This window comes from Falco naumanni, chromosome 14, assembly GCF_017639655.2.
Source record: "Falco naumanni isolate bFalNau1 chromosome 14, bFalNau1.pat, whole genome shotgun sequence".
NCBI classification, from domain to species: Eukaryota; Metazoa; Chordata; class Aves; order Falconiformes; family Falconidae; genus Falco; species Falco naumanni.
The window spans coordinates 13,966,959-13,983,411 of NC_054067.1; the positions used below are offsets into that span (position 1 = coordinate 13,966,959).

The 16,453-nt window shown below is 47.8% G+C and overlaps 1 protein-coding gene across 1 annotated transcript; it reads left to right on the forward strand.

Annotated features, from left to right (window-relative positions):
* Positions 1-2,213: 2,213 nt before the first annotated feature.
* On the forward strand, positions 2,214-7,498 carry LOC121097517 (protein FAM162B-like). Its single transcript, XM_040614588.1, has 4 exons — positions 2,214-2,460; positions 4,218-4,323; positions 5,691-5,799; positions 6,437-7,498. The coding sequence occupies exons 1-4, from the start codon at positions 2,349-2,351 to the stop codon at positions 6,542-6,544; spliced, it is 435 nt and encodes a 144-aa protein (XP_040470522.1). The 5' UTR covers positions 2,214-2,348; the 3' UTR covers positions 6,545-7,498.
* The last annotated feature ends 8,955 nt before the right edge of the window (positions 7,499-16,453 follow it).

The window sequence follows — 16,453 nt, forward strand, 5'->3', positions numbered from 1 at the left end:
TCTCTCTGTTGTTCAGGAATGGATTCAAGACGCTCTGGGCCAGAGAGAAATCCACAGTGTATAAGGGAAAGCTTGATTTCCTAACGCAGTGGTGTATACAGCTTTTTATTAGCTGTCATGCACTGCAGTAAAACTCACCCTGGCATTAAGCATTCACAGTGCCAGAGGAACAAGTAAAATTCAGGAACAAGTAACTGCCTTTGTGCTTTCTTGAGGACCTCTGTGTCTTTGCATTTCTAAATGCTGGCATAATAAATCCTGAAGTGTTTTTTTGCTCACAGCAGACGTGATTAATACAGCTGTTAGCTGGTGTGTCTTCTAGAGGAAACAATTGGCAACCCCTAGGTGGATAAGCACCGGAGGCCTGAAAACCCTGTGATTTTCCCCGCATTTGAGAAACTAAGAGATAAAATAAAAATGCTCTTTTTTTCTCTTTAAATCCATAAACAGACATGACATAAAGACAGTCACTTCTGCAATGAGCATTTTGGAGAGTGCCTGTTAAAGTGAAAATGCTCTAATGTTCTGCACAGCCAGAGCCTGTGGGGTCACATTTTCTGGGGCCCCCCCCAGCCCCTCCTGCCTCCCCAACTTGGGGAGTGAGGGGTATCCAGTGTACATTGCCTCTTTTCCACTCAGCAGCTCTTCTGCAATGTGAGAAGGGGGCCTGCAGGGATGCTTAGGGGTGCTGAGCCCTGTAAACTTCCAGCTGTAAATGTACCTTTCCTCCTCCTCATGTCCATCTTCCCAGGGAAATCCTGAGCAGGACACAAGTATTTGCAGTGGCTTTACCAGGTTTCCCTTCTGCTTCCTCCACCATAATCACATCCCCTGATTTCTGCTGGTTTGCAGGTCTCATTTGCAGCTGAAAGCTCAAACCACCACTTATTTTCTATACGCGTTCCTAATCTGGAAATGGATCTGATTTGCTTTACCAAATTACAAGCAAATTAAGCTAAACACATTGTGTTATGTCCAGATGCATTGTGGAGCTTTCACAAAAGAGGAAAAACTTTTTTTTTTTGTCATTGCTATGAGCGTTTGTCATTGCTATGAGTGTCTCCTTTCCTCAGCATCAATAACTTCATGTTCTCAAAAAATATAAAACATGTCTGTAGAAGGTAGAGTTTTTTTCCTTGGGGGCAGGAGCCAGATAGCTGGAGCTGCTTCTGTCTCATATCTTTCATCCTCTTGGCCCTTAAAGAATATCCTTGCCAGCATCCTGAGCTCTGTTCCGTTGCAGTTCCTCGCTTTGCTCTTAGATACACTTTGATTATCTGCAATATTGCATTTGATGGTCTTATTAAATAGTTTTTAAAATTTTCCTTTTGGCAGCTGCTTCTTCCCTTTCCCATGGAATTTTTTACCTTAGTTGTAAACCAGCTTTAGAGCTTTGTATGTCTAAGGAAAGTAAATACCCCACTGCTCCAAATGAGACAAGTATTTGCATTTCCATTTCCTGACCCATCAGGGACAATTTTGTGCAAAGCACAGGAGAAATGTCAAAGTGATAAAATGGGCATTGGTTTTGGTTCATTCCCCGGTTAAAACAGCTGATATTATGGAAAACATCCAGCACTATCAAGACTTTATGGAGTTCAAATTCAGAGAGGGCGAATACTTTATAGGTACTGCTATATTTCAGTGATAGTTTTACTGACCGACAAATGCTACATCACCAGAGGTTTTTGACATAATTTCTTAGTTTACTGATTTAAACCTAAATTATGCTGGAAATGTATTTCTTTGCCAGGGAAGTTTGCAGTCTGGATGTGAGATGGACTCCCCGTGTGCATTTGTAGCCACAAACATCAGCTTTAGTTTCCCTCCACCAAACCACGTTTATTCTGAAATAAGGGAAACACCGCTCCTCTGCAAAAAGTCTAACACAACTGATTTGCAAGATTATTTTTTTAGCTAGGAGCAATTAAGAACTCTAACAGCTTAACTGGCTGTGATAATTAGCAGTCACAAGCTATCTTTGGGGAAGTACAGCACACTGTCCTATTTTAGTCCTGCTGTAGTAAGGACTGAGAAAATTATGTAAATACCCTTTACTCTCCTGAGCAACAACTTGGGCTGGGCATGCCGTGCCACAGCAGTGAACTCTGCCTGCCTGGCCAGGAAGGTGCAGCACTTCGGTAAACACAAGCGATAAATTTAACTAGTCATCGTGACGCAAGCAAAAAACTATTGGCAGCCAGGGTGGAAATGCGTGCTACTCCCTTCTTACAGGAAGCGGTAGTTTGGTGTTAGTAACTCCTAGAAGCAGCCTCCTGGGCTCCTGCTGGTCCCCCCGTGCTGCCAGGCTGGTGAGGAGGTGGTGGCCGGGTACCAGCCGGGGCGGGATGCTGGGGCGGCTGCGGGGACCGGTGGCTCGGCTGGTCCTGTGCCCTGCCAGAGCTGCTGGTAACAAAGCGAAGGGCGCTCGGGACGTGGCTTTGCAGACAGCTAACCCAGGTGGGTAGAAAGGTTTTGGTGGCTGTTTCGTGCTGCGGCATGGAGGGAAGGGGTGCTTGCTGCAAAGGGTGAGAAAGTGACCCTCGTTCTCATCTGTGGCTGTTACGGCAGTGCTGCACCTCCTGGGCTTACAGACACCCCCAGACAGAGCACACGGAGAGCTCTGTCTAGCAGAGTGCACAGGGATAAAGACTTTTTTTGTGTTAAATAGTCCTCCTCCCGCAGCAGTAAATCCAAACTGATATTTCATATCAGGCAGCCTGCTAATTTTTTTTAAAAAAAGTTTCTCCTCCCTCCCAGCTGCCAGGTTTCCAGAGGAGGACTGGTACATGGCCCCACATGCGCAGGGCTGGTACAAGCAGCAGACTTGGACCCTCTGCTCCCCCTGGCACCCCTTGCTGAATGAAGCCCTCAGCTGTGCCTGCTCATGGCAGGCAGTGCCCAGGCTCACCTGGCAGGCATGGGCCCGTGCTCCCGTGAGGTGGCTGTGGGTCTCCAGCATGGGGCTCTGCCCTTGTTCTCCTGGGATGGAGCCTGTCCTTTTGGCGATCTGTCTTACTGCTTGCTGCAGATCTGATTCAGACACTTGCTGACATTTCAGATGTAGCTCTCCTGGTCTCACTGCCACTCTGTAAGAGAAATAGGAGAAGCAGGAGATTAAATTTACCTGGTGGTCTGGGTGCCAAGATTTACACTTGGGTTTTTGAGCCATTCACGAGTCCTGGCATGCGCGAGCAGGCCTGGGGCCAAGGCATGTGATGTAACTTCACCATCTCAATGCAGGCAGGAAGGGATGCTCCCTGTGCCCTGTTCTGTAGAGGCAGCAGTTTCCTTTCAGCCAAGCACCAGCAATCCAGCAACAGCCCGGGAGTGCAGGGCACCAAGACTGGGGGCATCTTCATGTCCACCCGTTCCTGCATGCCCTGGGCACCCACTACACACCAGTCCCACATTTGCAAGCACAGGGCACCATGACCTAGCATCTTGGGTGCACCGACCTGGGTTGTGAGCAGTCCCAGCTACCTTGCAATGACCGCTTGTTTGCAGTGCAAACGCCAGGATTTGAGCTAGCCGTTGCTTACCCTCTTTTCAAGGGTCTCCCTGCCGCTGCCCGTTGTGGCCTGTCATTGGGCTTGTTTCTATCCAAAGGAGCCAGAGTCCTTTTCTCATTGTGCTCGGGGTGACAGCGTGCTAATGGCATCACCGTGGTTGTCTGGTAGGGTGTAATGTATCATCATTAGAGTACAGTAATGTGGTACCCAGCTTGCATGAGAACGACTGCCAGCCTCCCACCAGGCTGTATTTTAACAGACCTCGTCTCTCTGTCAGCGCTTTTAGAAAGAGATGCTGTTGAGGAGTTATTAGTGCTGCTGGCAGTTTGCTTAACGCACTAGTTGGGCCATTTAAAAGCAAGATGCTAGCAGGGTGAGAGCATGCTGCGGACTTGGGTGGCTTTAGCCCCACATCCTTTCCCCCCATTAATAAAGATAACCTTCCTGATGAAGAGTTTTTTAGTTTAAAACCTACCTACACTAAAGAAAAAAATGATTAAACTAAATAAAATAAGCTGCAAATATAACAAAGCATCTCACACCAGCTGGTGAGTCCTTTTGACATTAGAAAGCACATTTGGCTCTCACAGAATATAAAAGTGCCATTTTGAACTTTCAGTCCTTTTCCTCATGTAATGACAGCTTTTTTCCCTCTTCCCTTCTTTAAGCTTAGCTCATTGTTTTCTTTTCTAAAACCTCTTACAGGTTACAAAGCTTTCAAAAATGACAGAAGCCCTACGAATTTTGATAAAAAGGTGTTAGTATGGGCAGGACGGTTTAAAAAGGAGGAGGACATTCCCAAGCACATCTCGTAAGTAGACCTGTCTGAATGATGCTTTCAGATGTGAAGATACAGGCAACAGCACCTTCACATAACCTCACTTGGTAAGGGTTAGTGCTCCTCCATGCTGATGGGGCCTGCTGTTACCGGTGTCCAAAAATCATCTGAATTTTTAGGAACATGAACCTTTTGTCACGCCCTGTGAAGTTAACTGGACTCATTTGTTTTAGAAATCGTGAGTTTCAGACTAAGCCTAAGTATCTTTTGTAAGACAAGTGGCTTTGTAATTCAGAAGTCACAGTAGTAACATGTAATCCACTTTGGATTTTTGCATGCTTTGCTAGTTTTTATTGATTAGCAATTAATAATGCTGCATAACTTTTAAAAAGAAATGTGGGCTATACACAGCTTTGGTGACAGACATCTGCAACAAGTTCCTCATGTCTGGGCTACGGTTTCACCTCCTTGTCGAGCTATTTTGTTAAAGGATTGTCACTGGGTTTTGGAGACCTAATGCTTCCTGGCTTGTGACGTCCTGGGGGCTCCTCCAGCTGGCCTTCCCCCTGCAGGTATAAACAAATCCATGGCTGGATACGATTTAATGAATGAGTCATTGCCACGCTGCAGTCTCTTGCAAGTGTGAATTGCTGGATAAATGCCAGGAGTGGAAGGTGTTGGAGATTTCCCAGTGCCGGCTGTGACTGTTCAGCTGCTTGGGAAGACATCTCCGTGTGGGTGGTGTGGTCACCTGCTCCAGCCCAGCTCAGCCTCCTGGTGCAGGCAGGTGCTTGCGGCGCTGGTGCCAGCTGCCAGGCAGTGGGACGGGGCTGCAGAGCACCATGGGCAGCTGCGATGGGGATGTGGCCACCGGCACAGTCACTTGCCGTGTCTCTTTGCTATGTGAAAACTCTCCATTGCTCTTAACCAAAATATTATGCATGTGCTTTTAGTCCACTGAGGGTGGCATTGCCTGGCGCTGGTGGCACGGCTCTAGTGTCTCCTGGTGCTGTGCAGCACCCCATACCCTACCCTAGAGCACCCAAAGGTGGGCCTCTTGCAATTCCATTATGGTGATGGAAAGACTTTCCTGTCCTTGTCACTTTTCAGGTGTTCACCCTCATATGCAATAAAAGAAGTCAGGAGAGCAGGATTTGTTATTCCTGTTGTTACTGACAACTGTTGGGAGTAGCAGTACCCCACCTGCGTGGGAGGGGGGCTAAATCTTTCCCCCGTAGGCTGATTTCTTGAGTCCTCCTCTAAGTACTTGCAGAAAGAGAAGAAAACACATTGTACATTAATAGGCCATTCCTGAAAGACTTGAGGATTCATTACCCAGCTCCCCATGATCTCATTTCACACATGCTGCTGCAGGATGGAAATTGCTTTGTCCTCCGCAGGTCTGAGGTCCTCGACGCAGCAAGGAGCAGTGTGAGGATAAAGGTTTGCTACATCATGATTGCACTGACCTTGCTGGGCTGTTTGGCCATGGTAATCACAGGCAAAGAAGTGAGTATTTTTTCTGGGTAAACTGATCTACTTAACGTATGGTCTATATGTATGCTCTCCTTGCAAATAAACGCCCCGGTGACAGACAGGTTTGAGAATAGGTCCATATAATCAATATTTGCACAGAATCTGTATCACCCCATCCTCTGGGGGAGAGATTGGCATGGGGAAGCACAACTTGCTGGTTAACGTGTTCCTTCTGACCCCCTTTGCCACAAACCCATACAGTGCAATGCTCTGCATCATGGTACCTGAGCAAAAGGCCAGTCCAAAGGCTGTGGACTAGTTCAGACAGTGTCAGCGGCACCTGGTCCTGCCCTGCCTCCATGGGCCATGAGGCTCCCGTGATCCTGCCTGCATACCACCATGGGCACCAGGAGCTGTGACACTCGCTTCTTCGCATCCCACCGGTGGGGAAGGAGGGTGTCCAGCCTGACTTGCACGTCCCAGTGCACCTGTAAACAGCTCACAGTGTAATTTTCCTGCTAATCAGAGCTGCAAATATTGAAAATTGGATAAAACTTCTGTCACTGCAAAATATCACCAAGTGGGGTGTCAAGGCAAGTGGTGCAAATGTGGGGAAATTTAGTTGTGGGAAATGTGTGCATGCAGTTATTTTTCACCATTTCTTCTCAAGGCTGCTAAAAGGGATCACACGCTGCTGAGGATGAACATAGAAAAGAAGGCCAAATGGAAGGGTGAAGTGGAGAAAGATCAGGAGGCAGCTCTTGGGAAGTCACAATGATTGGGAACAGATTTATTTTAACAGCAGGAGAAAAGCGGTTTGCACATGCGGCATATGTACCTGTCTTCATTTAAGTCTTCGGAGGTTTTTCACTGAAACTCTCTCAGGGCAAAAACTTCACTGCTTAAAAACCGCTCCACACCGACTGGGAAACTCCTATGGAAATTCCAGCAGCTGCTTTCTGTGGCCACCGGTCTTTGGCACTGGGTTCAGCTGAAATACAGAGATCTCTTCTAAACTGCAAAGCATGGGAAAGACGAACGCAGGACTTCCTAGCTCAGGATCAGCTTTTTGTGGTGCTGCTGGTGCTCCGTGTGGCCGTGGGCTGTGTCCTGCACCCCAGGAAGGATGTGGCCCCACACCAGAGAGCATGCTATTCTGTGCGATGCTTCTAGGGCAAACAGCCTTGGCCAAAGTGACCTAGGGCAGGGGGAAAAGGAGTCTGAAGTATGTTTTGCAGCCACAAAGAGATCAATTACCTCTGAGCCTGCTGCCATTGCTGTGCCCTCTCCCTCCCCAGAGCCTTGCAGGACCCCATGGCCAGGGGGAGGGGGGACACATGCATGAAGAGGGGCTGGGAAGATGGAGGAGTGTGAACAAACCCTGATGAGTGATTTGGGCCAAAAGGGCTTTGGGGCCAGAGGAGATGGCAATGATGTGGAGTGGTATAGTGGGCACATGGAGTGATTTGGTTGCTGGGGGGCAGCCCGGGGAACCCATGTCTGATGCAGGGAACCTGGTCTGGAGGCACCTCTTGTCCTGTTGCACCTCACAGGTTTTGCTTTTTCATCTTCTGCTTCTAATCATTGTCATGAAAGTTGTCTGGCACTTGCTTAGTTGTGATTTTAGTCAGGAGTAATTCTTAATTCATGGTTTGCTAAAACTGGATTCTTTTTAATCATCATAGTTCATTAATTCATAATAAAACAGCTGTCCAATTACATCTAAAACAAACACATCTCTTCACAGCTTCATTTAAAGTGTCACCAAACTCTCCGGCTTGATGTTTAGCAGATGGGAGAGATCCTAATGAAATATTGAAAGTTACATTTTCATGAAGTGATTAAACATCAAGACAGACCCCAGTTCACATGTGTGGGTGCTGACGGTCTGAGCCCCTGTTCGTTACCCCTCGGGACCTGTAAGACAGGCTGGTGGAGCTGGGTGCACTGCATGGGGTGCCAAAGGACATCGGAGTGACAAAACCCAGCCTCCTCCCCCGGCTCCCACAGGAGATGGCAAATGCTGCAACCGTGCCCAGCCAAGGCTTGGCCTTTGCAAGGTTTATTACTCAGAGCAGTTGCATTTGTGCTCCGGGGGAGTCTGCAAGCTCGTGCTCAGGTCTCTGAGGTTTGTTGTACCAAAAATCACGTCCACTTGTTGCTGGTGTGTCCCTACACAAACAAGCTGCTTGCCAGGAGGGGCTGGGGCACTGGCAGGCAGCAGTTGTGGGCTCTGGGACTCCATCTCCTGCACCTGTGGTTGCTGCACAGCTTTTTCCTTCTGATGCTTCCTAGGAGCGCTTTTCTCCGCACTGCACTGCACGCCCATTTAGGATGAGGAATGTGTGTGCCAGGGATGCTACATCTGTCACAGCTTGGTGTTTACGGTACTTGTTTCCAACTCACGGCTCCGTGCAATACAATTCACCAAAGGTGACGCCTGCTCCCTGCAGTATTCCTCACAAAGTGAATCTCAGGGAAGTGAAAATAATGGCGTAGGACAAGCACAGAGTGAACACGTCTCCACTGAGAGGGCAGTTTTGCCTGCACAGGTAATATGGGCTCTTTCATTATACCTGACCTCCTTTTCTTGGTTAGTGCAATAAACATCAAGAATTACCTCAAAGTTAGTGTTCATTTGGGGATAAAATAAAACAGCTCTGGTCAGTTGCTTGCATTATATTTTGTTTTAATTCTCAACTGGCTTTCACATGACCTTTCTGAGAAGGCACGTGTAACACTTAAAAGAACCCCTTTTGATGCTCATAAACAAATCCACATCCATGCTCTTAGTTTCCATGACTTAAGCAGGAGATGACCATAACTGTATATAAAGAACAAGAAAATTAATTGCAGCTTATTCCACTCTGCTCTGCACTTCCCTCTGCCTGGGAAAAAAAAACCAAACCTGCTTCAGGTGTGAGCTATTATCAAATCCTCTTAAACAGCCCAGGTCTCTGTTGACTAGTGTATAAAGCTGCTGCATTACCCTTCATCATTAAGAAAAAGGAAAAATCAATTCTTCCTCCCTGAGCTGCTGATGGGCCACTTCTGAGCAATCAGATGACCCAGGTGTTTCTGGGCTCTCACAAAGAGCTATGACTGCTATGTAGGGAATAAGCTTTTACTAGTCCCAGCTACATGATTATTCATTTGAATATCTTAATATTCCCCCCAAAATCAATCGGACTAATTGCTGGCTTGCACTCAGCGGGTGGCTGCTGGCACGGTGCAGCCTCGGCTGCAGCGGTCCCTGGTTGTAACTGGTGGTGCCAGCAGAGGATACTGCACTGCTGATGCCTCTCCAGTGCTGGGACTTATCCCTGCTTGTTAAAACCGGTTTCCATCTGTGTTTGCAAAGTCCTTTGACTCTTCTCTTGAAAAGCTTCTAATTAACACAGCTTCCTGAATGTAAAATTGGCTAATCCTCACCACCTTACAGTTGTGGGTGGGTTTTTTTATTATTATTTCCCCTCCCACCTATATTGCCTCAGTGTCACACCTGATTTCCCCAGTCATTTAAAAAAGGAATGGGAGTTGTTATTAAGTAGGAGCTTTTCTTCCCTTTTTTAATAACGTGCCTTGTATTTCCCCAGCCTAGTCATGTAGACAATGTGGAGGGAGTGACCCCTTTCTGGGGCAGAGGATGGAGCTGAGTGTGCCACTTTGCTGTGATGCTCAGGGAGACCAAGGGTGAGTCCTTTCAACTCTCACCTCCTCTTTTACTGCTCTGTGCTGGGGGAAAGAATGGTTCCTCCCTTGCAGGATTTTTGCCATTTTAATGAACTCCTATATGAAAATGCTTAATATGCTGTTGGCTGGTGCCACATAGATTTGCATTATAATAACAATTATTGTGGAAGATTTCTGCCTGGTACCTGGAGTTGATGTAATTCTGTTTCCATTAAAATCACTACTGCAGTTCCTTCTGGCTGTGGATTAAGGTTATCATCCACCATTTTTTGATGTTTCAGTGATTACCAGAGACTCAGCTTCCCCAGGCAGCCCGGCTGCTGTGGGGCAGAGCTGAGTGCACTGAACCTTCTTCTGCCAGTGTGGTGGGACCAAACTCGTATGGGAGGCTCTGCATTGTGAGCACCCCAGTGCCTTGGAGAAAGGTGTGAGATGGGGAAGTCTGAGCTCAGGAGACCTCAGTCCTTTTCTTACTCGTTTTACCTCTCTTTATGACCTGTTTAGAGGGTTTCTGAAAGTGCCACTTGATGTATTTCCATCCATTTCATACGTGCAGTTCTTCTCCTGGGACACAGCAAGGCTGACACGATCATGCACTTGTGAAGGACTTTCTCCCCAGATGTAGGTGAAATCTTGCCATTCAGCAAAGCCTCACTTCAAAGACTTCCCTGTTCTTTCAGTGTTTCATCTCCCCCCAAGCTGGGACACTGCTGCTTATTTTAAGGCTGAACGCACCCAGTTCAGCTTCCAGTCGTTGGGTGTTGTCTTCAATATTGAATACAAAACATCCTATCTCAGCTCTCCCCTGTGTTTAACTAGTCACCTCTCAGCTATTGTTTGCAGTTGGATTCCTGCTACGTTCAAAACACCTGTAGTTTCTAACCATTGCTTGGTGGGCATCACTGCTTACTGGTCAGCTAAGTGATTGACACTATAGTGAATTTACTCCTGTATCAAGTGATTTACTACATTAATAGGCTCTTCACAATCCAAATAGGTATTTTTGTTTGCTTTAGCATAGAATCAATAATCCAGTACTTCTGCAGAAAGGAAGGATGTAAAAGCTTTCCAGACTTTGCTGACTACCCTGGAAAATTAAAAAGCACAGTGGTTATGCATCAGAAAATTATTCTCGTTTTGTGCCTAAGGCACCGGCACCTGTGGGAGCAGCATGGCCAGTCAGTCACTGCAAATCTGCTTTTGTTCCTGGGACTGCCAAGGGTCAGTTCAAAGGACCTTCAAGGTTGAAGTTCTTCTCTTATTAAGATACAACAATGGTTTGTATCTGTAAAGGGATCTGCTTCCTCTTACCACAAAAATCTTTCCAGCTTGGAGCAGCCTCATGCTTTCTCCTTTGCTCAGCATCATTGCAGCAAATAGGTGCTGGCTGCTGCTGCTGGCCCACAGGTATCTGGGGTCCTCATGCCCATCACGATTTCAGAGGTAGCTTAAACGCTACTCTCCTGTTTGGATTTGGCAAGAAGTCATTCTAGCCCAGCAGGAAAGCAAGGCTGATGTTCAATAATTTGAATTAATTAATGGATCATTCCATGGTAGCATTAAAGCAATTTTCCATGGTTAAGTAGTTCTGTGATCATTAGTGCTGTATAATTTATCACAAAACCTCTGTGACAGTCATATGATGAGTAGGTAGCTCCTGAAGGGCTCTGAAAGGACCTGATCATTTCGTTTCTTTGCTCTACGAAGCATCTGGACACAAACCTCAACACACCACATTAGTGTGGCTGGCCCCACACCTTGTGTCTGTGCGTGACACAGCTTTCCACATGGAAATGTAAAGCTGGGATCTGACTCTCTCTCTGCAGCACTGTATTCCTCAGTGAATGGACATAAACCTTGAGCTGTTTGGGCAGGGACTGCTGTTTGCTGGGGGGGGGGTGGGGGTGTGTGTGTGTGAGGGCTTGCCACAGGGAGGAGGTCAGCCTGGAACAGGATTCCATAGGAAAGCATTGGGCTTACTCGTGGCTTACGTATGCTCTGCAGCAGAAGCGGAGTTATCAGAAGCTGCCAGTGAGACTAGATCAGAAAATCGAGGCATTTGCATGCTCGTCTGTAATACACTTCTCCCAGATGACGTATGGTCCTGAGATTTTTTTTCTAAATGAAATGGAAACCAAAATAGCCAATGAATTAGTCATATGCTAATTACAATAGTTCCTAATGGTTCATGTTTCTGTTTCCGCAGAATGTATGAATGCAAACACAACTCATGTGGTGCACTGTGAATTGTACCAGTGTCATGCCAAACTCCTGGGTCCCCAGTAGCTATTTTATCATTGTCTAAGCATTGTCCTGCAACAAGTTTCTAACAGCAGGGCTATAATCTTTACCAAGGACATCCACTAGGTATGTAAAGATGTCATTAAAACAATGCTGCTCTAGGGGGGATGAAACAATCTCCAGAACAGTTTCAGACTGTACTAAGGGGCTAGAGTAAACCTTGAAAGGCAGGCAGTTAAATATCCCAGCATTTCAGTGCTCTAAGCCCCATGAGAGAGCAATTTTACTTGACAAATAAACCTTAATGCAGAGCAAAAATACAACTATTGCACGTTGTTCTCTCCCACCCACTCATTTCATTTTTTCTTCTCCTGAGAGCTGTTGTGCAGGTGGCACAGGGAATGCTGTGAGCTGGGGACCGCTGGGCACCCACTGCTGTGGCATGAGCCCACACACAGGCAGGGGGATGCTGTGAGGCTGCCAGGAGCTGCACAGTGAAACTGCAGAAATGGGCAAGGAGCTGCCTGTGCAGCTGTAGCAGCTAACGTGCCAGCTCCCACAGCTTCTCTGTACCTGGTAACGTTTAGTGTCTGAGGACTTTTTAATCTACTTGCCTCTTGTTGCCTTTGCTGAATGCACCAGGGAGGGATTTTAAGCTCATTTCAGGTGAAGTCTAGGTGTCTGCAGACTTCCATGGGTGATGGCTGGATGTGCAAGTGTCTCCTGCTGCTAGGAGGATACCGGTGTCCTGTCAAGGTGGGCTCTGGGAGAAACTGCCCGGCAAGGAGCAGCAACAGCCGCTGCTCAGGTGGCACTTTACATGCAGCTCCCCAAAGGCAGCTGATTCCGTCCCGGTGTCCTTTGCTCCAGGCCGAACTCTGAGCTGGCACCTGGGTGCTCTGCAGCAGATGGTGCCATCCTCCCAAAGCCAGGCTGTGAGAGCCCAGCTGCTTGGGGGGTCCCAGGGCAGCATCGGCTCAGCCAGCACAGGTGAGAGCTGCAGTTCTATGACCCAGGGCTTTCACCTGCCCATGGGGTGACAGAGCTGGGAACAGGGTGCCTGGCTGTGGGGGGAGCAGAGCAGTGCATCTGCCCTTTTGTCACATCCTTCATCTGCTCAGCTCGCCAGTACAGGCAGTTGCTGTGCTTCACCACCCTCTGGACCTCCCACAACATGTGGACTCTGCAGTGTTCATCAGATGAGACACTGGCCTTATTTTTAGGAAGTCCTTAATATACAGTGACTGCCTTAAGATTGATCATCTTTGAGAAGAAATAGGACAGAGTGTTCAGCAGAGCAGCTTGAGCCCAAATATTTTATTTTGCTTTAATTAGCCAGAGAGAAATAATAACAATTAAATAAAAAAAAACCAACAAAAACTGGCAAAAGTGTGCTTGCACATGAGCCTGAGTCACCCATCTCCAGATCCACTTTCCATGCACAAAATTACGCACCAGCCTGGAAAATGATTCACAATATCCCTCAGGTTTTTTTTCATTTACACATATATTTACATAAAGAAAAGTAAAATCTCTGCAGCCTACCTTTATCTTAAAAGTAGGTTTCCCCTGAGACAGAGTGAAATAGTGTGGCTGTCTCATCTGAAGGAGGAACGATGCAAATTTTGCTTTCAGCCCTGTGGAAAGAAGCTGAAAGTTTTGCACTGGGAAGAGGCAGCCAAGACTCTCTCACTGCTGCTGGGGAACTAACCCCTGCCTTCCTCAGCAGCTCCCAAAGCACACCGCAAAGGCAGTCAGTGCCATGTCGTCTTTTTTAGATGCACCCCTGGGAGCAGGGCTACCCCGAGAGGGAGCAAGCCCAAGTGCAGGCTGGCATGTCCCTCACCTCACCCCTTGATGGGTTTGCTTAGCTTTTAGAGCTGAGGACTTAGGATGCATGGGCTTTAAGGGCTAGGGTTTGGGGTGCTGGGAAGGGTTCCCCCATCACCCAGGGGCCTGGAGATGCTGCTGAGCTCTGCCTGAGACCACTGCAGTGGCCAGCCCCTATGGGGCTCCCTTGGGACTGGACCAGAAAGGTAACTAACGAGAATCACTAGCAAGTGTTGATATTCAGATTAGGAAGCAGCAGAGAGCTGAAATACCCACAAACCTGGAAGGGAGATGAGGGAAACAGCCCAAGTGTGACCAAGAGAAAGGAGAGCTTTGCCACTCTCTTCCTCTGACTCCCTTCTCCCTGTTAACGATGTTTTCATCAACAAAGAGAAGTGATTTGAGTAGCTTTTACACATCATCCAGGAGTCATGGCCTGGAAATTAAGGCAGCGTCCCATATGCACTTAGCCCCTCGCAGAAGCTTGGCTGGGGTCTGGATGCTCTCACACAGCGGTTGGTGCAAGCTCAGCGCTTCCCAGCTAACATACTCCCTTGCTGCTCTGTATGCAGGCATACTTCTATAAACGGCAATAAAACCATGTACTTAACCAATAAAACAGGCATAGGAGCTCTGACATCCCGGCATCAGAGCTGAGAAAACGGCTCTCTTGGAAACTAACCCTCTGTGTAGGCTGAACCATGATGATTTCTAACTCTACAGCTATTATCCTCCATTATCCCACCCACCGTCTCTCTGCCCTCGCCGGAGTGTGCACTGTGTCCTATGCTGGCTTTCAGCCCATGATCAGTGTCCCTGAGACCCCAGCAGTGATCCCCTTGGATGCTGTGTGGTTGGGGCAACTTGGGTGCTCGCCAGCCCGTGGCATTTGGCTGGGTGTCGCTGTTATTTGCTCAGGTTTTGCTGAGCATAAGGTGAGCTCTGCTTGCAGCCTGGCAAGCCCAGCTCCCACCGGGAAGGGCTCGGCACTGTGCGCTGCTCATCGCGCACATTGTGCATCCTGACTAACAGCATCCTTATGCATCTTACCAACTGACTCGCAGACTCATGTACCGGCTGAGAAAGCACGTTGTGGAAGGGGAAACCTGTCTGCCTGCTGTAAAATGCTGTGTAGAGATCAACTGCACGCTGTTTATCTGGCTCCACAAACCCAGGAGCAGTTTTACAGCACTGGCATTCCAGAAACGCAGGCTTTGCTCTGGAGAGGTGGAGGAGCAGCTCATGGCTCGTGGTCTGAGATGAGGGAGTCAGGAACGCGAGTTCATGTAAACTGCCCTGCTAAGTGCAAACCTTGGTGGTTTTGAACTGTAAGCCTCTTGGTGCTGAATTTTGGAAAAGTAAATTAAGTGCATTAGGAAAAGGAGGATTTTGTGGTGTGCCTCTTGGTGTCACAGGTGGCTTTTGTAATACCAGCATGGAGCAAAGCACTGGGGGACCGCAGGGCTGGGTGGCTCAGTGTTGTGGTGATGCTCATGGCTCTGCCTGCTGCCGGAGGGCAGGACACAGCAGTGCTGTGTGCACTAAAGTGCATGTTTAGTGCTACCTTGTGCCCTCCAAATGTGCTGCTGTAAAAGCCGGTGACCCCTTCCCTGTGCTCCTGGCATGGGGGTGACACAGCCAGGGCTCGTGGGGAGGAGAAGCAGCATCACTCTGTGGGCTGTGCAAGGGCTGAGCCGAGCACAATGCAGCCTGATGCAGGGCCGCCAGCACCTCCTGAACCTCTCCTGAGGATGAGTTTGAAAAAGCCCTGTGAGCCTCTGGACAGAGTGTTAGTGATGTTTTAGTGGCTGAAGCGTTCCTGCTTCACCCTAGCTGCCAGCTGGGTCTGATTTTGAGCACTGCTCTGAGCTAGTGCCCTGCCACAGAACCAGGAATCGTGTCCCAAGAGTGCGTCTGGTCCGTACATCTGCCCCACCTCAGCCCACCCGTATCCACCTGCCAAATGCTCTGCTCTTAGCCAGGCGGCATCCACGCGGACTATCAGGTTTTGATCTGGGATGGGATTTTCTGGTGACCTCACAGGGGTGGCTGTGGTGGCTGGCTCAGGGCAAGCCCGCTCCTCTGGTGCACCTGCATCAGCACCCTTCGTGTGTGTGTGCCCTCCCCGTCTTGTGAGAGAGGAACGGGACTCCTAGCTACATTTTAAAATGCAAGACCACATCCTGATATCTACGGAAAGTTAAGCTTGGTGCAAGAGCCACTTTAGAGACTTCGATTTTAATTGACTGGAGAATAGCTTTTAACCTAGGTTGAAACTAGAGGAAGATTTGCATAACAATTGATCTAAAAGCTCCAATACCTCCCACAGCCAGAACAAGGAAACCTGTTTCTGCTGGGTTTTATGTTTTAAGTGCTTCTAACAATGGAGCAATTCAGTGTTTAAGTACAATTTGCAGGTTCTACAACAATAGCCTGCTGCAGAGAAAACTCCCTCCTGGCATCTCCTTGTTTCTCAAGTTCAGCTATGAGGCCTGAGCTCATTTTAGTAAAAACTTTCTCCTCCCTTTGGTTTACCATTCATTCAGTCACTTGTTTAAGACATAAGCAGTTCCAGAATATACTGTTTTAATTTTTTTTTTCTCCTTGTGGCAGAAAAAGCCATTAAGCCCAGATTCAGCTTCATGCACATGACCAAAATAGCTTTTATTAATGCCTTTAGCTGTGATGAGTGAAGACTCCAAGCTGTCAGCTTTAACTGCAGGAAGAGTCCCGATGCTGTGCTCAGGTTTTATATTAAAAAAGGATGAGAAACCACATGTCAACATGTCAGTGAAAAGCCCATGAAAATGAGAATGCACGATGCATTGTTTATTAATGTTTTGGTTCAGTCAAAATGTAAAATTTATCAAACGTACAGGAGAAAGTGCAGGCTGAGTTTCTGTCCAGCCAGGCTTTACAGTCC